The sequence below is a fragment of the Lissotriton helveticus genome, chromosome 4_1 (assembly GCF_964261635.1).
Source record: "Lissotriton helveticus chromosome 4_1, aLisHel1.1, whole genome shotgun sequence".
NCBI lineage: Eukaryota > Metazoa > Chordata > Amphibia > Caudata > Salamandridae > Lissotriton > Lissotriton helveticus.
In genome coordinates this window covers 480,722,726-480,747,279 of record NC_136063.1, presented here as the reverse complement: position 1 = coordinate 480,747,279, position 24,554 = coordinate 480,722,726, and the positions used below count along the sequence as shown (strand labels likewise).

The 24,554-nt window shown below is 41.1% G+C and overlaps 1 protein-coding gene across 2 annotated transcripts in view; it reads right to left on the bottom strand.

The window, feature by feature from the left end:
* The window catches only part of MMP16 (matrix metallopeptidase 16), a 586,413-nt gene that overhangs the window by 307,609 nt on the left and 254,250 nt on the right, over positions 1-24,554 (bottom strand). For both annotated transcript variants that reach the window (XM_078687068.1, XM_078687069.1), the window contains exon 2: positions 8,882-9,030. In XM_078687068.1, coding sequence (XP_078543194.1) covers positions 8,882-9,030 — 149 coding nt within the window. The remainder of the gene's footprint in view (positions 1-8,881; positions 9,031-24,554) is intronic.

Sequence of the window (24,554 nt, the reverse complement as noted above, 5' to 3'; positions counted from 1 at the left end):
ATAAAACAAAAATACAGACCTATTATATTTTTTAAAGAAAACCACATTATAAAGATACTATATATAACAAATACGAACATATTCATAACAACCGTCACGCTGAAATAAATTGTTAAATACAGCCAATAGCACATTGAAAGGAAATTCATCCCTAATCATGGGTTTCTTAAAAATAAAATTGTAATAATTTAGCATATAATACAGAAAATGTTGCACACAAACAATATTATCTTACATCTAACAAAAGTAATGTTATTTATTATCACTGACATTTCTACTGTAGTGTAAAATATTTTTGGAAAACGTATGCAGTATTACACTCCTCAGAACACAAGCCTATGTCACAAACAAGCACAGCAGCACACATGCATGATACAAGTTTGCCATCCTAGGCATCTTTTAAAACTTGTCTTAGTGCTTAGTTAATTTTGCTTTCAAGTTATGGTCCTTCTCTGGGAAGAGTATTCGATTTGCATAAATGGTGAAATAAATCACTTTTATAACATATAACATAAATAATTATCTCGACTCTCTTCGCGGTACATTAAGTGGTATTATATTATCATCTGTGCTGTGTTATCAGAAGCAGGCTCTGTGTATTGTAATGTGCTGTTTACACCACTGTTTCTTTTACTCTATGCATAGTGCTGTTCTAGTGCTTGGGCATTGGAATGCGGAGTGCCACACATGGAGGTTTGGTACTAGCGTTGGTGTCTCTTTCATCCCCTGATAATTCTTGGTGGCATCTTCAGCTCTGACTAAATAACGCAGTATAACCATCTCCTCCCAATGTCATTTTAATTTTCACAGTAAGGTTTTTGCGTCCTGGTTGAGCAAAAGTTCTTCCCTAACATTTTTTTTTGCAGTTTTATATAATAATACAAGCATTTGTAAAGCGCGCAGTTACCTCAGGCGAGGTGTCCCGGCACTGGGGGAAGTCGGGAAGATTAAACAAGCTATTGCCCAGAGTCACACAGTGCTGGGCTAACCTGCTGCCGGCGCCAGGGATTGAACCAGGTGCCCCCGTGTTCCAAAGTCAGCCGCCCTGGCCACTGCCCCACAGCTCTTCCCTGTATATAGCGACAACTTTATTCAAAGATATGAGAGCGCCTCACATGACACCAGTTGCATTACAGAGGGACACATTCATTACATTTTTTTCGCACTGGCAGATTAAGTGATTTGCCCAGAATCATGGGATGCTTGAGCTCCAGTCCCACCAGAGAAAAATCTGGTTTTGTAGCTTCAAAGTCGGCCGCCGTAGTCCTTAGGCCACATCCTCTCCCCATTAATTCGGAGGTGATGTCAACATCTAGGCAAATTCACATTAATGCGTGAATAAAGCAATCAAATGCTGAAAATGACCTTTTAACTTTTGCTAAGTGTCCGGAACAATGTTACCCCCTTTGGCAGTGCTTTTAGTAACACATATAATGTTATCCTACACATTTGTATTTTGGGTTGAAAGTAGCAAATTATGTAGCATATTTATGTATGTATGTTGTATGCATTTATTTATTAGTAGTGCTGTACCAAAGATCGAGTTACAAGTTAAGGGTTTCAAGCTAGATGTAATATACTACATGAACAAATGTAGCAAACAAATGGAGGTCAAACACCACAGCAAGTACATTTCGTAATAGCGGGCATGTTCATGAAATGTATAATAGGTGTAAACAAGAGTGTACTAATGTCAAAAAATGCAAATATAGAAGAGAATAACATGGGATTCCGTCAGTCGAAAATTAAAGGAAGCATATTTTCTGGATCAAACATATTTGTGAAAACTACATCCTCTTCAAGAAGTGAGGCTCACCCATCATCGAAACAACTGTCATTTTAATAACTTTTTAACATATCATGAACAGATACTGTCCTGATATCCAGTGGGATGGGATGATAGGCTCTGGGTCACTCCTGGATACTGCAGGTCTGATTCACAAAGGGCCGCCACGCTCGTGGGGGAGCCTCCGCACTCGGGCGGAATCTCAGCAATTGGGGAGAGGATGTGGTTTGACGGCTAGACTGCCGACTTTGGAGCTGGGAACCCAAGGTACCTCAGGGTCAACTCCACATCCTGTGATTCTGGGCAAATCACTTAATCTCCTGGTGCCTACCAGAAAAGAAAAATAATTTGTCCATGTGTAACGTAACTGTTGCTCATGTAAAGCCCTCCAATACCTTCGGTTCGAGTTCCTGCTATATATTCTGCAAACATAAATAAATAAATAAATAAAAAATGAGACTGAGAGCTCTCAATTCAAGACGACGGCGGTCCTCCTCACGAGCGCTGAGGCCCCTTGTGAGTCAGTCCCACCTTGTTTAAAATTGCTCTGGGGTTTCTGTGAGAGGGAAATATCCGGAGGTGTCTGAGCTCCTGTGGTGGCGCCGGCCACCTGGGACGACCAACTTCTTGACAAGATCTGATAGGGAGTGTGAATGAAGTGCCTTCTGGGTAATGGCTGTTTCTGGAAAGCTGCAAACTCTTCCTGTCTCGGGCTCCTTACATTTCAAGCTACGCAGAAGGTAATACTGCAGGTAACACTGGTGTAGGAAAAACCAGCACAGCATCGTGCCGCACTTTAGTTTTATCTGAAGTAAAAACGCTAATAAGCTGCATTGCTGCAGCAGTGGCCCGTCTTCACTCTCTAAGACGCAGCACAGCCCAGCTATTAAGACGCAGAGCTGTTCAATACGACAATTTATGTTCTGGAATAAAGCAATGTTTCCAGTCCCATTTGGCATCTGTATTCGTGCAGACGCTTTCAGAAACGGCTCCCGTAAGTGATTAAAAAATCATTCATGTCAGCTGTTTTATCAAGTGACTGTAATGGAGGACGGCGGTGCGCCATCTGACGGCTGGTTTCTTTCCAAATGTTGTTCTTGAAATTGAAGTGTAATTTTTAAGTGAAGTGCGATAGATGGTGAAACTTTCATTATGCCACGAAGGATTGGTAGGTTTCCTTAACGAGCTGTGCAGGAGACGGACATTGGTCTGCAAAAATAAACAGCAATGAATTCTCATATAAACTTCTACAGGCATTCTCTTGTCTCTTATTTCCCGATAGTGTACAGACATTACATAGCACAGAACTTTAAAGGAATGATGCACAGAGTGGCTTTGTCCTGTCTCCGCCTCTGAGCCACATAATGCGAAATCCCATTTGCAGAAGAGCAGGCAACATGTGTGAGTGCTGGCCACATATTATATGGTGCATCATGGGCCAAAATGGGCTCTCTGGGCTTCAAGAGCACAGGACAGCACACCAGTTAGTCATTGGGACTAACTCCACCATGTCTCCACACTCACACTCTAAATGATTGCAACATTTCAATGCATTGTCCTTTGACGTTGGTCAGAACGGTGATGGAAGGTGTATGCAGTCGCTTACTTTACCATCTTCCCCAGGAGATCCCTTAGAGAGCCTGTTGTTCAGCCCTTCGTCCAAGTCCCCTTTCTCCTGTATTCAGTTTCCCTCAGCTCAATATGGCGCACATTGTGTAGCACAGAGTCGATTACATTTCTGCAGCTACTTCACAAATGGATACTTAGCATGGATGGTGCTGAAAAGCACATCATTTGTGTGTCAGACTTGCATAAAATGACATGTAAAATGAGCCACAATGGTTTCTGACTGATACTAGGGATCTGGCATACTACGCTTGATGGCCAATATAGATGCCTCCCTTGTGGTAATCCACTGAGCAGAGGCACAGTACTACAAGGCATCACACAGGCATTCTGCACTCTATAATCAGTGGCCCCCTGGTTTTGAATGGCATGGGGTGGGGCTAGAGGTAAAAGACAAGTTGCATGCAGTCCTTCCCTGCACCTATTAAATTTGATTACTGCCTCTGCAAGTCATCCATATATGACCCTGCCAAGCTTACGACCACCACAGGGATTTATAGGAGACAATTCATATGGCACACATCCTTCTACCTTTGGGATATAAAATGACACTTTTTAAGGAATCAGACTTTCAGTTCATTGGCCAACGTTATTTTGCTTATCGCTATCATAACACCTGCTCTTATGAAATTACTCTGATGCACCTGATTTAAATTGTTTACAGCATGCACGTATTTAATTTAACTATCAATTAGTCCCAGCAGATTTAAACCATGTTGATGATCTTGGGTGTGGAATTTAGAAAACGCAGCGACAAGGCTCCGCTTATCAGCAGGCCTGCCTTATTTAAGATTGGTAAATGTTGCATGTCCTGCAAGTTGCAACTCCTCAGGCTCCAGTGGGCCCCAGAGTAAAATCTACCTATATGGTGGCAGACAAATTGCACTGTCTAAAGTGCTTGTTCCACCAATGTATCTGGATGAGATAACTCCATGAAAGGCTACTAGAGAAACTGTGGCATGTGTTTGTGCTAAGAGGATCATAGCATAATTGACAAATTAACATACTGAATAAATAGCTTAAATATGCCATGGAGTTTAGTTATGATCGTACAGTCATTATCCCTCAACTTTGGAGGTACATTTCAAGTATCCCCATTTGGTGGCAAAAATTCAGCAAGTAAAGATTGGCATTGCCAGATTTTACTCTAACATGTTCACCTCCAAATGAATCATTTGATGAAGAATGCAGTCATTTTACCCCCACAGGTAACTGAGTGTGCCAGACAGGGGTGGCTCATCCACTAGGGCAGACAAGCGTCGCCCCACTGCTTTCTCGCAGTGCGAGAAAGCCAAAACATAAAATGGTAATTACTTTGAGTTATTACCATTTTATGTTTGATTTGAGCACAGCCTGCGGGCGAATGTGGAAGCTGATATAGTTGTTTACATAGGTGGGTCCTTGGTTGTATTTGTGCGTGAGTAGTTTGAAAAAGGTACGTTTGTGATTTGGGAGTTAATGGTGGTCTACGAGATTTGAGGCTATATGGGTCTGGAATGGGAGGTTGAGGATGGGTCTGGCCGCTGCTTTCTAGAGCTTCTGGTATCTCTTGTTAGATTTACAGAGATTCCAACATAAAGTGTGTTACCACAGTGTAGTTTGCTGGTGAAAGGACTTGACTTGGGTGATGGTTTGACAGATGTTGAGTGGAAGCCATTTGCAGTGAGTTCTGGTGAAACTAAGTAAAGCACTCTTAATAGCAGAGTTCAGCAAGAAAGAGCATAAAGTAATTTGGCGATGAGTGGCAGCAAGGCATTGCGATATATAAGCTTCTAAAATGGGAAAACTGTTGAAAAGAAGAAGAAAATGTGAGTGCTACTGACATACATGTGGTAGGAGAAACCAGTCAGACAGCATCAAGTGAGAAGACGAGAGTATACAATACAAAGCCTACAAGGACTGCTAATGCCACTTTACAGTGGAAGACAGGTTTAAGAGGTAGGAGGACCAGTTGGGAGCAGAGTTAGAAAGTGGTAAAGTAGGATGATTGATTGTGTTGAAGGCAGCATAAATTTCCAGGAGTATAAGGATGGATGGGAGTTGGTTGTGATATGTGGCAGTTATGATTTCTGCAACGGGCATCAGAGCGATTTTAGTGGAGTTGAGGGCACGTAACCAGATTGGAAGGGGTTGAGCTGAGTCATGCTACCTATGTGCTGCTCAATTGTGACCCGCCCATCACCAGGACAGCCAGTCTTTACCCCATGCAGAAACCCAAAAACAGTCAGAGTGACCGACTACAGTTGAATTCAAGGATATTCAGGGGGAATCTAGATCCCAAGTTTTGAGGATCGACTGCAGGAGTCAAGGATCCCAGGATTTAAGAATCTACCACAGGATTTGAGAATCACATAGTCTTTTAAAGACACACCCAGGGCTTTCCTGCCAGTTGATGAGAGGAAGCCTTTGCCTGGGCTGTGCTTTTAACCTGCATCCCCCTGCTTGGATTCTGATGCTCATCTGTGTTCCTGGCACATCATCTGAGACAATTTTCAAGTCAGATGCCAAAATCTTCTTCTCAGAATATCCTGCTTGTGGTGCATCTTGGAACTTCCTCTGCCTTGTAATTTCCGAGAATTTCCTGGTAACATTGAACCTCTTGTACCCCCTTCAATACGGTCTTCAGAGCCCTCAGGTTAGTGATTTGTTAGGGAGAGTTAGATGTATTTCTTGGTTTGTGAAACTACTATTGGTTTTTGAACTGCCCCTCACACTTACACACTGGAACGCTACCTCACCTTCTAAATTGCGCTGAAAACTGTCTCTTAGGCCTCCTTCACAGAGTTATTAACATATCCTCATTGAACATTTGCTTCTGTTTGGTGCATCAAGTCGCTGAGGTTTACCAAATGTACATAGGACATCGGAATAGAAGCTGGCAGCTCACGATTCTCTTGGCTCTGATATGATAAAGATACTGTGCCAGTGATACATTGAATGTTTACTATAGTACACCAATTGCTAGAGTGATTCTTGGGAATTTGTAAGTTTCTATAAATACTATCATTCATGTAAAATCCATGTTAAAGAGAAAAAGTAAATACAATAAAATTCATGTATGTAAAGACAGTCATAGAATAATAGAGAGGTCATTAGAGAGAGACTAAGAACACCCGGGTGGACCTTCATTTAATGAGACAAGCTATGTGACGACAATCTAAAGATATCTCTTAAGAGCCTTCTCACATATACATTTCCCTGTATCTTTTTTCCCACTTTGCCATCAGTGTCGAGCACTATTTTGGACGTGCTCAGCACTGTCAATGGGACAGGAGACAAGTGGATTTAATCTTGTTCATGCAGCAACATCTACTTGTTAGTGGAAAGTCTAGACTGACAAAAGAATTGGGAACAGGTACTAGATTGTAGTCAATAGTTAAAAAAGGAGGTAGACAGAGTAGCACATTGGAGGTGAGAACAAGTTTGGTTATGGTTGGTAAATTGAAAGTGTCAGATCGGGCACCTGAAGGGTTAGCAGAAGTAAACGAAGGTAGCTGTGAATATCTTAGTAGTTGGTAGTGATACAGGAGGAGGGAGGTAGAGAAGGAAGTAAAGAAGCAAAGGTGTGCAAAATAGTTGTAATTTCTGAAGAGAAGTAGATTGCAAAGTCTGAGGTGGTGACAGAGGATGCAGATAGTTGTTCTAGGAGGTGCAGCAATGCTGTTTGTTGATGTGTGTTTGGGGCGAGGATGAAGAGAGGTCATGAGGATGGAGGCAGGCAGATTAAGTATGGTCGAATGCTGTGGAAAGTGGGGCAAAAGTGTTTCCGTACTTGTACCATTTATGAAGACTTATGCACATCTGTGTTTTTGGTGGAATTGATATGTGATGTGATTCACAGTTGAGGTCTTATTGTTTTTGGGGGTGGAGGTCCAGGTTAAGATCTTTTGTTTTTAGAGAGTGTTAGTTAAAATTGTGATGAAGGGTCTGACTGAATTTTGTAAATTATGTATTTTGTAATAATGGAGAGAAGGCATTTTGTATTTGGTCCATAAATGCAGGGAGAGAGGTGGTAGAGTGTTTTCTTGTAGACAAGTAGGAGGTATTGTTGGGGTTTGATGAGAGGAGATGTTGACTGAATAGCAAACGATGGCATGATCAGTTGGAGAGGCTTCAATGTTGGTTAGGGGATGTGACAATGTGTTGGAGATCAGTATCAAGAGTAACCGATTGCCTTTTTTATGTCGGGGTGCAGTATTGAGTAGTAGGTGGTCAGAAAGCAGCTACATGAGCAAGGTGTGTTGCAGTTGATTGCAGAGGTCTATGTTAATGTTTCCCATGACTATGAGGGCACTGTTGGGTGCAATTGTTTCCAGGACATTGTTTAGGTCTTCAAAGAAAGAGTCCAACCTACCTGGAGGGTGGCAGAGGGTGATAACGCTCGCCTTGAAAGGGGCAATTATTGAGGATAGATGGCTTTCAAAAGAGAAGTGGGTGTAAGGACTGGGGCTGTCTTGAGTAATGTGTTTAAGAGAATGGCAACTTCTCCACCTTTGCAATGTTGCAAAAGGGTGTGGGAGAAAGTGGGATAGTCAGTGAGGAGAGAAGCAGGAGTAGTAATGGTGTTGTGCTCTGTCTGGGATTTAGTGAAGGCAGTGAAATATAGGAGGTGTGAATCTAAATATTGAGTGAGGTCTTGTCGCAGATTGACCTCCCAAAGGGAAGCTTTGACAGGATATGTGCCCAGACAGAGCTGGGTGAGCTCAGACTTTTGCTTGATATTTAGTCTAGGAGCGCAGATAAGACATGGCAATACCCTGCAGAGAGAGCATTGGGCTACAAGTCAAAACATATAATACTGAGATTTAGTGGACATATTGGAGCAAAAGTTCAAGAACGCTCTAGAGTAGTACTGCGTAGGCAACTGAAAATCTTTTCGAAATGCACTTCATTTGGACTAAGACATTTAATTCCATTTTACTAATGTTCTAAACTGCGTTTGGCACCATCGTAACTGTATCAATAACAGAGCAAAATTGCACCCTATTTATGGCCCTAGTAAAAGCTTGCTTCAATTAGACTTTTAGACTGAGCAATTAAAGTCACAATTCATTATGACTTCTTAATTAAAAAGGATCTAAATTTCAAGCATGCACAGTAAGCAGAATGAGTACCCCCTGGGCAGTGGTGTAAGGCAAAATGATGCCCCCACTGCAGAATGTGAAGAGGTGGCCCTCAGTCTTCCATTCCTCACACATATTCATTGGCCATAGGCTGAATCTGTGCCTCTGAGAGTTATGGGGCCCCATTCAGGCTGGGGGCCACCCAGTGCAGTAGGGGCTGCGCGGGCCTGTGTTACGCCGCCTACCCCAAGGGTATTGGATATACATATTGAGTGCTAGTAGTACTTACAGTTTTCTCATTTAGTAATAAAAAATATAAACCGAAAGGTCAGCTTATGTTTACTTCTCAAAATTTTGGACTGCAGTCAAACATAAATGTGGAAGTGAGTTTAAAAGGAACTCTTACTCAATTGTGTTTTTGTCCACTTTCCCTGTAATGTTGATGCCGTAAAAATGCTGCATAGCAGCTATAGCTGATTGCATGGTCTCTGCAGTGCGTAGCACGGACATCCGGGGATCAGTTGGTGGAAGGTAGCCGTATTTTTGTAACCATACCTGGAAGACAAGAACAATGCACATTACAATTATACACCCGACATGTTGGTTCTTTATTTGAGCAAAATTGCATAAGAGTTTATGTAATAATTATTTTCCATTCATTACTTTGAAGCATTCATTTCTTGATAAGACACCAATGTTTTGTGCATATATTTTTTATCTTTGTTCATTCTATGAAAAGACTTATCTTAGGTATTGCAGAAAACTGTGCAAGGAAAACCCAGGGAGTTCATATTACTAAACACAATAATGATGAGGGGGTGAACAAAAAGGGGAGGAATTACACAAAAGAAAAACAAGCAATGGCAAAGCCAGTAGGTCTGGCATTGATTGTCTAGAAGTTGAACATTTACGTCCCAGTAGTTAACTGTTTTAGATCATTCACACCAAAAGAAAACTGTGAATGCGGCAATTATTTAGACCACAATGAAATATTGCAAATATATGCAGCAGAAACACAGAAAATAAAACTGCATTTAACATACCGCCTATTTACAGCACTTAGAAACTGCAACCGTACAGTATATAGTACTGTAATAAATAACTCATATTTTTGTTATGCTCTCCACAGATTAAGTTTATATTGCAACATCATTGATTCTAAATGTTAGCCAATTTAGAACATTAATTAACAGATACGTACAAAGGCTCTGTACTCTGTAACATGATATGGGCGATCACACCAGGTAAATCTTACATTTATATTAAAAGCATAGTTGTTAAAAAATAATTCAAACATGCTAAATAGGTAAAAAAAAACACAATACGATACACAATTACACAATTGCTTGCAGAAGGGACAACTTGCAAAATAACTGAATCTCCAACATTGCCACACACATGATGAACAAAAGAAGTCAGCTGCTGCTGAACCATTCCCACAAAATGAAAACCTGAACTGCCATGCACAGGCAAAATGCCATCACTCAAAACAAGTGACAATGTAGTTACCGAATTACATTACTTTCCTGTGGGCTTATCCAAGAAAAAGACTGACACTCCAAAAAAAGCCACTAGCTAAAGAGAGATGACTCATTCCCACACTGCAGGTATACTTTCCTGTGCAGTGGCGCAAAATGTTTCTGACACTCTTACTATTAATACCTGAAGAACGCTAACCCAAATCCTCCTACTATTTGCAAAATTATTATTAAAATGAAGCATTTTTTTTAGATAACATTAGCCTGCTGAGAAACTAAAGCCCAGACCTAAAATGGGGTCACATGATGCGTTGGGAGGAAAGAAGAACAGCTGGAACAGAAAGCAGTGTGGGAGTGAGTTCACTTTGTCGACTCTTGCCAATGTCTAGGTGCACCTTGAGGTTACAGGTTGCTTTAAACTGTATATCTCTTTCTACTGCGCACCCAGTAAAACAGGAAGCATTTCCAGATTCTGAGAACTGCATAATGTGACAGACACTCTGCCCCTAGACTGAAACTGCAGTTTTTTTGCTCTGCACTACTTCCTGTTTGCGAAAATCACGTTATATAGAAATACTGAGCAATGCATCTTCAGATGATGGGGGAGGGTCTGTCCTCAGGCTCATTCCAAGAGACATCCAACTAACTTGCCTGGAAATGCTATTATACAAAGGGCAAGATGTTGGTGAGAATTAGACAAAGCACTACATTTTCTGAGTAAACTGCCAAGGGGTAACATTCACTTTTTAAAATTCTATATAGAATTATAGAGAGAAGAGTCTATGAAGTCGCTCAAAACTCTGAGGTGAAAAACATCCCCTGTATTCACAGTTACCCACTTTTATGTATGCCCCCTACTTTAAGCTCCCCAGTTGACATCAGATCCGCATGGGTAGATAAGTAATGAAGGTACCGTACACAAAATGGCGTCACTTGTGTCTGCTCCCTGCCTCTTTTCAAATCTGGTATTCTGTCTGAACACCCGCAGGCCATTCCCTGATCTAGGACTCAATTTCTTTTTAAATAAGGTACTAGACATCCTGCCTGCCTCCCACACCACCCTCAGCATAACCATTAATACACTCCTATATATAAAAAAATAATAATACCTGGCTTCCCGAAACACACTTCACCAACCTCTGCATTTACACTCTCTCCTGTCCAAATTGGAAGAAAATAACACCTGACCGCCTGCAAACCACAGCTCTCTTCCGTTACCTTTCCTCCTCCCATCCAAGTTGAAAAAGACTGGGGCCTTCCCATCCACCACCCTTTTATATTCTCTCACCACCTGCCCAAATATTAAAATAATAATGAGCCTCATGTCACCCACCCCATCACCTTCTCGCATTTACCCTGGCCCTCCTGCCCCCATTGAAAAAAGGAATGTGATGTCCTACCATATACTCACACCACCCTCTCGTTAGTCCTCACTTCACCGCCTAAAAATATTGCTTCGCCTCCTGCTACCCAACCAGTGCATGTTGTTTGCTCCAACTCACTTTCTCAGAGAGTCATTCCAGCTGTTTGGACCTCTTCTGTGCCAAAACCCACACTAATAGGGAATACACCAGTTAGAAGAGAGGAATTGAGCGCCCCCCTTATGACGTCAGAGTGGTGGAAAACATTGTTCCCACTGCCATGTCATAGCAGTGAATAACCTGATTTCAATCCGCTTATTGGCGCTTTTTGCTTCAAATGGAAGCCACACATAGCAAAGGGAATTGTACAAGTAACTTGACATTAAAATGTTTTCTCCAAGGGGGAGTGGATTGTATTTGTGGAGGTCGGCATGTGCATTTTATGATCTGAGGGACGGTATCTATATTTTACAGATCCTAAAACTATTGTATGGCTGTGTATGCTGACAGTCAAAGTTAATTTTGTTAATGATAACATTTCCTTTCCGTAGGCTTTATTCTCATCTCTGCCGAGAATGTATTTGTAGACTCCCACCCATTCATTGCTGAAAAGCGTACCAAACTATGCTATGTAGAAGAACTGCACAGCAGATTTTAGCTGCTTTGAAATTTATCATTGATATGACGGCACAACGAGCTCTTAAATTAATTCTGCAGTATTTCCAGTAACAGCTTTCCAAATGGTTCTATTTATATAATCTAGTGCATTGCAGTTTTTGAAATAATAAAATAAAAAAATGTTTGCTTGCATTCTCGAATGTGTTCTTCAAACGCAGAGAGAAAATATATATTTGTATTGTTTTACTTCACTCGTTAAGAGACATAACAGTACCTTTCATTCTCTGAATCACCACTAAAGTGTTTGTTGTACTAAAGAGGTGTCAGTTTACTTTATAGGACTGTGAGTTACTAAATGACGTGCATTGACAGAGTTACTTACTATCGAAGAGCTTTGCAAAATCCTCAGACACAAATGAATCTGTTACATTATTTGGATTTTCTAGACAGTGCACTACTTACATAGGACCATACATTTGGGAGGGCTTTTCCAAATTTGGACTTCCATCTGCCAAATCCTAGAACTACCAGCTGCCTGGAGGAGCTTTGGCCTACTGTCCAGAAACTCTGCTTGGGGGTGCACAAAGTGATATGTGCTTTCCATTTAATTTACTATCCTTTTTGTATGGCATCCTGCTTATAACTTCTTCTTCAGTGTACTAATCACATCGTCTGATGATGATGGGACTATATAGTGCCTCACACGGTTGTCAACTCACCAAAATGCCTGGGGTAGCAGAAGTGACATCACTCACAGGCCCTTTGACAGTAACTTTCACTGAAACACACAAGCTTACACACACTCACATCGAGACATACATACGCTCTCTTTCACGTAAACCCGCTCTCACGAGACCGCAAGCACACAACATATGTTTTAAATCGTTGTTTTACTTACCTCAGCTGCCAGGGAAGGTCCATATTCCAGTTAACCGAACTCAGTTTGTTTTTACACAACTTTTGAATTGTCTAATAATATTCACTATTAGTGTAAATAAAAAAAAAATACAGGAAGGAAGAAGAGTGGAGTCCCAACTGACGTCCTTAAACCTGCTGCTGTGTTCCAGTCACTGATTTTGCCCTACCTCTGAGGCCAGAGGACACAAAGGCCGCACCAGGGATAGCAAGGGATACGACAAGAGTTGCAGCTGCGACCCCTAAATTACGTCTATGGTGACTCATCAAGAACATCTTCATTGCTTTCTCAGCCCTCCATTTTCTCTACGGACAAGCTGCCTTTTCATTTCAGAATACAAAGATTTATTTCTTAGCCAAACTCTGTGCTACAAAATATTGACTCATGATTGAGTAGATGCTGCCGGGCACATCTGAATAGTATGTATCTGAGATATGTATAAATGTATTTTCTCTTCATCTTCTTCTTCAAACAAGCATTCCTAAGAAAAGTGGAAAAGTTGTTTTTTGATTTAATTAAAATGTGTGCCTAATATTATGAACATTTCTGCATTAAAATGAAAACACTGCACTTGACAAAACTGTATTCTCCTGTGCTTCCTGAACTAGGTCTGAATTAGGCCAAACTCCCATTTTGGATATCAACAGTCATAATGTGGGTTTTCATTTATCTCTTCAGCGCACATAACCAAAAGGTACACTATGTGAAGCTCTGTATTGACCTGCCGTTCTCAACGAACTATGGAGCAAGACTTTTTGCAAGATTAAAGGCTCTTCCTGCCAGTAATACTGTAAACCATTCATTTATGAAACTTCAAAAGATTTTATGTAACTAGATCTGTGCTGCCACATCTGATGCCATTAGTTCTGGTTAGAGCACAATAATATTCAGTTAGGGGATAGTGCAAGTATGGTGGTATTAGGTGACTTTGTATAATTTTGCATTATGATTTGTTTAGCTTTGCTCACCTTTTACTGACTTCCATTGATTTCTATTGGGAATTTTCCTATACAAGATTGCACATTTTGTAATTGAGCCAGACTGGTTTCCCCTGGACTCAAGAGATTGAACCCTTGCTGGTTAGTCTCATACTTTAATAAAATTGTTTTGCCTTGACTTCATGTCATTTTCTAGCTGCATTTTATTGAGCCTTATGCTAATTCCAATTAATTATTTACTATGCATTTTGATTAACAATTATTTTTGCCTTCTGAATTGCACCTTAAAAGTTTTAATAAACCTCAATGGTTTGCCTTTTACTTCTGACTCCAGAGGATTTGTTTCCTTCAAATGCAAATTATTTTATTTGTGTTTTGGATCCATTTAAAGACACATTGCCTCAAACTGGCTTGAGGTTAACACCATCCCTGATCCTGAGTAGGCATTTTATCTTGATTATCTGATGAATATGCATCAATAGGAACATACAGCTAAACGCTTCAGACCACTTATACAAACTTTGGCTTGCGACAGATGTGAGAAAGCAGACAGCTCTGGTCTGAAATCCATTCGGATCAGGTAAGAGCAAGTACAAGATCACATGAGTTGAAGAAGAACACTATAAAGAAATGACAGATAATATAACAAGAAGCAGCATTTTCTCCAGTGTCCTATTTGATTTACCACTGTTCAATGCAGAGTGAAACACCAATGAACAGAATATGTTCACATCAGCTGGATCAGTAGAATGTGTTTCATTGGATTTCCAGTCAAATAAATCCATCACTAAGGGTTTAGGTTTTTCTAGTATCATAATAAACTGCATTTTAGAGGATAGTCAAACGAAAATATGTTCTTACTTTCAACCTCTATTCCCGTACTCCTTCTGTGTATGAATACCTCAAAATAAAATGAAGAAATATAGCACACATTACACAGACAATAGAAATGTAGCACACCACTTACAAAGATGAACTATTATGCTAAATAAACTTAGAGAAATCATAATAAATAGCTTCATTACAGGCAGTTAGTGCCGTCCAATCTATGGACTTAATTATTACTTCTATTACAAGTCCAACACACCGCCAAGGTATTTCAGATTTTTTAAAGTCTTTTTACCTGTCTCAAGAGGAAAGTCCTGTATTAGTTATTTTAGTCAGGTAAACCCAAGACAACCCATCACCTCCACACCCCCATGTCAACCTGCAACTGTGATAAAGGTTCTAGTGACCAAGCATGAGTCAGTATGTGTGCTAGATAAGATAGCTGTTTGTCTAAGAGAAGTCTATAACGCCAAAAGGCAAAATCAAAGAGATCTGTTTGGTTTTTCACCTAGATCTTAGCATTCTAGATATATTGTTCTATTTAATGCTGCTTCACGATGTAAATGGTAATGTGCCACAACTATCATGATTTTGCAAGTCTGGGTCACATCATGACCTTATGATATGAAGATTGGTAATTGCTTATTCTTGACATTTTAAGAGTGGATTCTGCAAAGATAACCCTCTACCATATCATGATTCACTAGCATTAAATTCAGAAACATTAGTCCTCTGCCAGACTCCGAACACAAGCAGAACTTTGTTTGGGTTCAGTCTCCTTTTATCTAACAGATATTCTGATATATTTGTTAGATGAAAGATGTTCAGAATTCTTGAACAATTGCAAGGCTTAGTGATCCTGGACAATCACATTTGAAACATCTACATTCCACCTCTTCTGAAACTCTGACAACTTTTCCAGTCTAACATATAGCCTCTTCACAATGAAATCTGGCATCCTCTGTAGTTTAACTTTCCTCTGAACATCAGTTAAGAACTGAGATCACTTGAGAGTGGCTGCCGCCATTACAGGTGATCGGAGACGTTTCAGCTCTACAGTAATAAGGAAATTAGAGATGGGCTTTTACACAAGGTTTTCAGGCTCCCATGAATTCTAAAATATTTAATGTGCAAGATTCATACTTTGTTATTAATATCCGTACAAAAGGAGAACCTTTGGCCTTGGTTACTTAAACTCAAATGGCTGGTGGAAACTGTGTGAGCTGTGCCAATTTAAGGAACTGTCTTGAACTATGGCAATGCAATGTAAACCACATAAGCCTACACTCCAAGTCCTCCTCTTTTTCAGCTTAGTTGTGACATGGCACCCATCCTCCCATGACTACCCGGCCATCTATGGTAACTTAGGGAGCTCTGCGAATGCTGGCGGTGCCATTATAGCATCACATCAGGTGCATGCCGCGTTTATGATCAGAATTTGTTATCAGGATTTCCAGTCTCAGAAGTGGGGGCCAACTCATGACTGAGAAGAGGAACAGTAGCCCTATCACAGAGTAATAAAGATTGCTGGTAAATAATTGGGACATTCTCAAGCACAGCATAGCATTTGAAGGCCGACGATTCCTGCAAGCTAATAAGCATGCAAGGCAAACATTTAAAAACAAAAGCCAGGTTTGAAAAGGATTTTGTGTGTAAGCATATTGCTAGCTAGACTGGTAAGTTCTTTAGTGACACAGTCTTAACATGGATCATCCATAGCAGAATTTAGCACTGGAAAAATATTTGCTTCAGCTTCATTCGGAGCAGTTTATGGTACAGGACCTGTATATTTGTACATCCCTTCTATTAAATCGGCCCGTTATGCTGGGATAGATTTTCCTCTCAGCAGCTTTCATTAACAGACCGGGCGCATAACCTGCCGCACTATGCTGCGAGTTCCCAGTCGTTATACACTGGTGAGGAAAAGATCTGTCACAGACAAACATAACTGGCACCCATGTTATTAGCAGTTGAGACAGAACAACTTATTCCCACAAAAACGCGAATGAATGAGTTGCAAAATGCACTTTGTGCATCGGAAATGTGTTTCCGGCTTGCAAGGTTCCTTTTGCACGCAATTTGAGCAGGAATGAGGAGAGAGCATGAAAGGGACCTCCCCCCCCCCCCGTCTTCTCCCCCCCCCACACGCCCCCCACCCCCCCATTCTGATTGGTTACGCTTGGTATCAATGTTCTAGGATCGCCACAGAAAACACCACGCTCGGTGAGTGGAAGCAGCCCCTTGTTGGATCTTTTTAATTTGTGACAGGTGGTGCACAGCCTCAAGATAAGCATATACAATATATACATATGATATATATATTATAATGTTTCTGTCCATGTAAGGAACAGAAGCTACTGTTTATAAAAAAAATATTCACATGCTGGGAACTTGTACTGAGTGATGGAAGTTTGCTGCCTCTCACATGCCTTCATCCCTCCATGCACATGCATTTGTTCACAAAATCCTTCCTGTCGTATAAATATTAATAATAAGAGAGCTTTTTCAGCTCCTTGCAAATGTGCATTTTGCAATGAGACTCATTAGTCGACCAATTATAATGCAGATTTAAGTCGAGCTTGCAAACCGGTCGGTCTCCAAAAAACATTGACTGGTTTTCGACCTGGTTAAGTCGCTGCCTCTGCTATGCGAAAGCCATCTTGGAAAGTTTCAGAAAGTTGACCTGGGAATGCATTCCGCCAATGGTTTGATATTGGCTTTGTGGTTTGTAACTCTAGTTTAATGATTTCAATGGTTGAGCAGGTGCAGTGGCACAGGGGCCAAATAGTTTAAGAAACCCACTGAGCACTGGTTGTTGCTGTATTTTACTTCTAAACGAGCAATCACAAGTGCAGTTACCTTTCAGGCACTAGTGCAATGACTTGAATGGTGCTGTTAGTGCAATGCCACGGGGCCTAAAGCTCTAGGAAACCCACTGAATACTGATTATTGCTATATTTTACTACTAGACAAGTAGTCAAGTGCAATTACCTTACAGAGACTAGGGTCATGATATGAATGGTACAGCATGTGCAGTGCACAAGGGCCAAAAGCTCTAGAAAACCCACTGAACACTGATTACTATTATATTTTACCACTAAACAAGTAGTCACAGGCGCAATTACCTTTCAGGCACTAGGGCCATGATTTGAATGGTGCAGCTTGTGCAGTGGAACAGGGGCCAAATGCTCTAGGAAACCCAATAAACACCGGTTATTGCTATATTTTGCTACTGAACAGGCAGTCAGGAGTGCAGTTACCTTTCAGGGACTAGGGTCATGATTTGAATGGTACAGGAACACCGACTATTGCTATATTTTACCACTAAACAAGCAGTCATGAGAGCCTTTTTGGTTCTTTTGTAACCATTGAACCCAAAGTAACTCATAACCTAAAGCATTTAAATCTATTGAACCTAAGGAACTGTCCCCATTGTTTGCGTCATGTAAGTCGTACTCCCCTTTCGAAGCCCCTGTCCTGGAGCGACGAATGGAAGTAGGACTACCCTTACTCGTTGATCTACTCAATAGCTCCTTTAAAGTGGACCAGGTTCCACAGCGCTGGAAGCCAATGTAGTCCCACTTCTTAAAAAACCTCTTTTACACCCAACCAGGCCTCAAAATTATAGGCCTGTTTCTCTAGTTCCGTTTTTTACCAAGGTCACATAGAAATATGTAAACCCATAAACTATCGACCTATATTAAGGTGAAGGAGCTTCTTTTTAGGACTGAGTCTGGCTTATGCCCCTTTCATAGCACAGAGTCTGCCTTATTGCTGGCCTCTGAGTCCATCCACAAATTTGTAGACAGGGGTGACACTGCAGTGCTGCTGTTGCTGGACCTCAGTGCAGCTTTCAACACTGTATTACACAACCTCCTACCTGAATCGTGGTGGAGCTGCGGTGTCGGTTACAAGGCCTTGCAGTGGCTCGCTTCTTTTTTGCAGAACGTGGCAAAAAATGTTTTCAATTTCAGGTTTTCCAACTGCAGCATGAATCCTACTCTATTCAATCTGTATATGCACCCCCTGGCTTATATCATAGAGCATTACAGTTTCAACATTACATTATATGCCAATGATACGCAGCTGATCATCACCTCACCCTGTCACTGAATGATGTCAATGTGGCTGCTCTGTAAAGGGCTTGTCTGTCAGAGGCAGCCCAGTGGATGGAGCTTAATTGTCTCAAACTAGATGCCGGAAAAAAAGAGTTCCTTATCTTAGGCAAGCAGCCTTTGATCTGGTCCTCCACCTAGTGGCCAGACTCACTTGGTTCTTTTACCTGCACCTAAGATTAAGAACCTGGGAATTTGTTTCGATGCTGAACTCACTTTTCACAGTCAGAAGCTGCCAGGAAGACAGTAGTCCAGACTTTGGTTACGTCCAGGCTGAACTACTGCAATGTCTTGTACCAGGGATTCTCACAGTCTCGATTGATGAGACTTCAACAAGTGCAGAATGCGGCAGCCCGTCTGCTGCTGAATCTTCCTAGATGGGTTTCCAAGGGCTCCACGCCCTCAATACTGCACTAATTACCTCTGAAGAAAAGGCTTTCCTTTAAGGTCCTGTGCTATTGCTAAAGTAACGGCCCTCACTACCGGCACCCCTTTTTTTAAGCCTACGATCTGCAGGGGCTTTGCTGGCTTGCATCCCCACTGTAAAGAGAGCCTGCATTGGAGGTTAACAAGTCGTGGAACTCTCTTCCTCTTCAAATCAGACAAGAACAAATGGAATGATTGCTCTGCAAAAATTAAAACTTGTTTTTAAGGTCAGCCTGATTGTGTTCCCTTACTTGCCTGCTGCATTGTTCATGGTCCTTGGTGAGTGAGACCCTAGCACTGGGCCACTTCATTAGAAGTATGTATGTGCTGTATAAATTACTTTATTATTATTATTGTTATTATTATTATTATTACTGTAATAAAAGTTGTAACCTATTGGACTTTTCTGTCTACCTACATCTTATGTTACATTCAGCAAATTTATGTGGCATGTTTTCACAGTCTTTGTATGGTCCTAAAATGCTTCTTAATCTGGACACACTAGCACCTTGGCAAGGGCATTCTCCATTCTATAACATTAGCACTTCAGCCATTGCAAACACTATACACATACTTATAACTTAACATACAGCATATGCCATTTGCAACACTGCTAAAAAAACAAAAGCAAAGCCAAAATATCTCAAATAGTCAACACCTATTGGCTTTGCCAATGCTTATTTTCGGATTTGGAGCCCTAATGTTTAAAAACAAAATGCTAACTAGCAAGAAGGGTAAGGGCAGGCACTAGTCACTGCACCGGAAGTGTTTGCTCCTTTTTAGACTGCTTGATGTTCAGCCTAATCCCAGTCTCCAGTTGATCCGATGACGCTTCCTGGGATAATGATTAAGCTGTTTTGGAGTTAATTGGCATTAAGTGCTTCAGGGCATGCTCTTAAAAGAATTACAATTCTTAGACATCCGGTTTGCTTGCTAAGTAGCTGCTTTGTATTGAGCCTTAAATCAAACGTTGCTTCATGCACATAACTGTTTCCATGCCTGGCCTGTGCAGGTCCGACCGCAAAGGTTTCTCCATGTAACCTGGGCGTTCATTAAAGTCTGCCATGGAACCGAAGACAAAAGTTGTACAATTGATGTTTGCTTACTCATTGCCTCCCCCTCCTTGAAGACAGTGGGAGAAACTGGAGCAAGCGCATATGTGAGCTTTTATAACAAAGTCATTTACTACTTTGTTTAACAAAGTAATTTAGACCGAACAACCGTTATCTGCACATATGATGTCGTTTATCTTTTTCATTGACTAGTAGCATTGATATAGTATGGACCGAGCAGCAGCGCGTGGTGGACAGTATAGAGCAGCAGACGAAGGCAGGTGTGTGAAGGCTTAACTCTGCAGAATGCAGAGCATTTACCATGCGTGTACCTGTGGCTCTCCACAGATGCGCGTATATGAATGCAATAATATTTACATAGCAGGATTTATACTATGCAAACTGTGCCAATGCAAATCAAAGCTGCATTTTAAAAAAAACATACAGCTGGACATTAACAGAGGGTCTTGAAGTTGCACACACACTTGCACTAACAAAAGCAATAGTGGCCCGCCCCTGCCAAAATGGCGGGGTGAGCTGGGCCGGAGGAGGGAGGAGGAAGGTGGAAGGTGGGTAGGGCTAAGGGGACAAATAGAAACTCTTATGAACGCAACCAGCCACCGCATCACGCTCCTCCAGGCTTCTCTTTTTTTTGGCAAAGGCTCCAATACAGCACTGCGGGCAGTCTTGACGCTGCATGACAACAGCATCAGGGTTGACCTGTGAGCTGGCAACGTGCGCTCCCAGGTAGACTGGGAGCCTGTGCAGGGGCGTAACACAGGCCCCCGCATCCCCCGCGGTGCGCGGGGACCTCTAGCTCCAAGGGGCCCCCTTGGCACTGCACTCTGGCTGGAGAGCTCTTGATTGAGCCCGGAGGGGGCCCCTCTAAGTATTGTGCAGGGAGGCCCCCTCACTTTCCGTTACGCCAGTGAGCATGTGCGTGCTCATTCCAGCCCCAGCAACGCAGCTGGGGCTGGAGAGAGCTTCACTGCGCATGAGGGTTTGGCTGGCCTCAGACGGCTGCCCAAACCCTCATGCACAGTGAAGGGAATGCCCACCACTCCCCCACCAGCAGTGTCATCCCCGGGACCCACCCCCAAGACTTGTCTGAGTGCTGGGGTCGGGTCCAGGGGTTTAAAACCTATTTATTATAATTTTATTTGCGGGTGGTGGCAGGAGGGGCAGCTCTCCTCCACCCTAATGAAGCGGCCGCTGCTGGACAAAAGGTGGGCTGATGGAGGGAAGGGAGGGTAAAACTCAGGGTTTCTGGAAGTTTTCTACAGGATTAGAGAGTAGTGGTCGCTATCAGATGAAGTGGTAGATATTTCCATATGATGGGAGAGTAACAGAAGAAAGATTGGCTGCAAAATAAGAGATATTACTTAGAACATTTGTTTGTAGCTGTCCAGTGATGCATATAAACTAATGCACAAATCCAATGCTGATATATTTGTGTAAAACGTACAACATGTGGATGGTTGCGCTGCATCACTACAGACGCACACTCATTGACAGCTTTGGCTTGAATTGAATGGCAATGCACAATAAGGCTTATAGGTTACCCTTTCAAAAAGAGTTACCCCTCTGCCAGGAGAAACTATCAATATGCATACACTGGACCCATGCATAAATTCACAATGGCATTGGCAGGACAGTGGTTAATTGCAGCCTGTGGTTACCGGTGCTTGGCACTGTCACTTTATTGTCAACATAGGACCTTATGAAAGCCTGCCTGCCACATGGTGGCAATGTTAGTCTTATTTTCTGAGGAGCACATCTGTTGTTTAAGAATTAAATATACATTAAAATTACTAATACATGCCACCCAAAGCTACAGGAATAGCCTGGGCTGCATGTATTAGATATTTTAATGTGTTTTAAAAGTCTGAATTGTCACATTTGCATGAGTGTGATGGCTGGTAGTAATAATACTGTCATTGTCAGCGCTAGTGGGAGCAATGGGTGGAGCAATCTGCAGTTGCCTCCTGACAAGGGCCCTTGCAAATGAAGCACTGGTGATAAATACTGTACGCTGGCCCCGTAATTTGCCCAATGCTGTGATTCTCTCTCAGAGATTTCCACTTTTCAACTATCCTTTTACAGTACTCATTTTCTCAGCACTCATATCCTCTATAATATACTCATCTTTTATTCTCTAGTGTTCCTTGCCCTCCACTGTAAAGGCACACCCTGGGATTAGCATCATTTACCAGCAGTTTAACATCGGTTTAACCGTCTCAAAAACCATGCAATACAAGATACAACAATCTCAAATAGTCTAATAACTTTTGTAGTTACAGGGAAAATAGTTATTGCTGGTGGATGATTTAATTGCATTTTTATAACTGAATCAAAACTGGTCTGGCGTTTTTATCAGTTAAATATTTGATATGCTAAAGGTAAATAATATTCCTGCTCCTAAATGTACTCTAAAGCTGTGTAGAAGCCTCGCCAATTATTCTCAATGAAATGGTTAGTCCTACCTTTAAATTCTCTAACACATTGAAAAGACAGCAATCTTGGTTATGCCTCGACAAAATACGTTTTATCTACTCTGTAGACTTAAGCCTACCTCAGATGGCTTCAAACTGAATCTTTGTATTACATGTCTTTTCATTGCCCTTCCTCTTTGTGAATGTCGACAAATAAAAAAAATGTATGAGGCATTGGTGCTGGGACCACTACATTCTGCTAAAAATATTTCTTAACGTATTCATTTAGTTTTTTAAGCACATGGGATGTGTTTAAAAATATAGATTGCTCTATTTAAAAGCAATCACAGAGATGGTGGTAGGCCCACCCCAGCAGGCCACCATGCCTGTGGCTCTAACCAATCATAGAAGGGTCTCACTTGCAACCTATCTCAATCATATAAATGAGGTAGATCAAATTGCTGCCCATCACAAATCCGTATTTTGTGAACGAACCCATTAATACATAGTTTGGCTCACAAAATAGCACTGTATTATATTGCCGGTGTGTAAATTGACCCCTAATTCTACCTCTTCCATTATAATAGATTCCTAATAAGAAATCACAAACTGCAAATCACTATTTGATGTAATTTATGATTTCTTAATAGGAATCTTAGTTCATCAAGCCCTCTGTGTCTAGTTCTCTTTGACTTCTGATGATCCAGTCTATGAATTCAAGAAGAAGGCATGTGTTAACTTGAGGATTGTTATTAGTAAGGATATTACATGCTCTTTCTGTTTGGCCTTGTTACAAGGGGGCTACTGTTATATAACAATGTTCGTGGCAACACAAATGTGTTACTAGTCCATCAGTTATGGCCACAAAGGCAGGATTACAACTCTGACAACCCAGGGCTTGACTCTAAAGTGGAAACTTGGCTAGGTAACTTAACATGTGACAAACTACCACATGTATATACGGTTGTTTTAACTCATTCTGACTTGGGTTGCTTCTGGTATTAACTATGTTTAGCTTCTTTAACGAAAAGACCAATTCAATGATACATTTTAATTTCATGTATATTAATGTTTTTATTATAGGTTCAGTGTGTTGAGATTTTTTTTTGTTTACAACAATAAAATAACATGAATCAAGATTTGCTTTCATGACAAAGGCTATTCATTGTTCAAAAAAGACTGCACAAACTTCGAGGCAGCAGTAATAAGTTCAATGTCTATTAACAATAGGATTTACTCTCATCTATAACGGCAGCTTTAGTGCTTCTTTTGTCTTCTTTCCCTTCTTATTCTAAAACTTAAAAATCGGTTAGGTATATACAGTATACTTTGTTAGAAGATAAATAGATCGATTCAGTATTATAGTTCTTCTATGTTATCCTTCATTTGTTTTTCCACTGGCTGAATTTGTTTACCTTCAAAATAAAATATCTTGGAAAAAATTATAATTTAAGGGGAATATTTGATGAATACTACCTTTCTTTGTCCTACATTTAGTTCCTTGTTACTAATTAGCCAGTATAATAACTCGGTGGGTTAATTCACTTGTTACATAACATGTTTCATAACATTTTATCATAGACCAAAAAGCAATCCACAGTCCATTTTCATATAAACTATAAAAATAATTATTTTGTTGTGGTAATTTTCACCCAAGGCAATGGCAGAACAGAAATGCTATGTCCCCTCTGCTGGAAGGTAAGTTAGGGTGCACATTTCTTGGATAGACTCAGCAAGTGCTCTATGTTTTTTGTGAGACAATGAAGAGTCTTGTATTGGTTGCTTGTGCAAAGTCAGTGTGGCTTTAGAAATAATGTTCCACAATAGGATGGTGTTTCTGATTGTGTTTTTAACAAATGTGTATGTTGCCAACGTCAAGAACTGTAAGAGTCCAGAACAGTTATTATCCAAACAT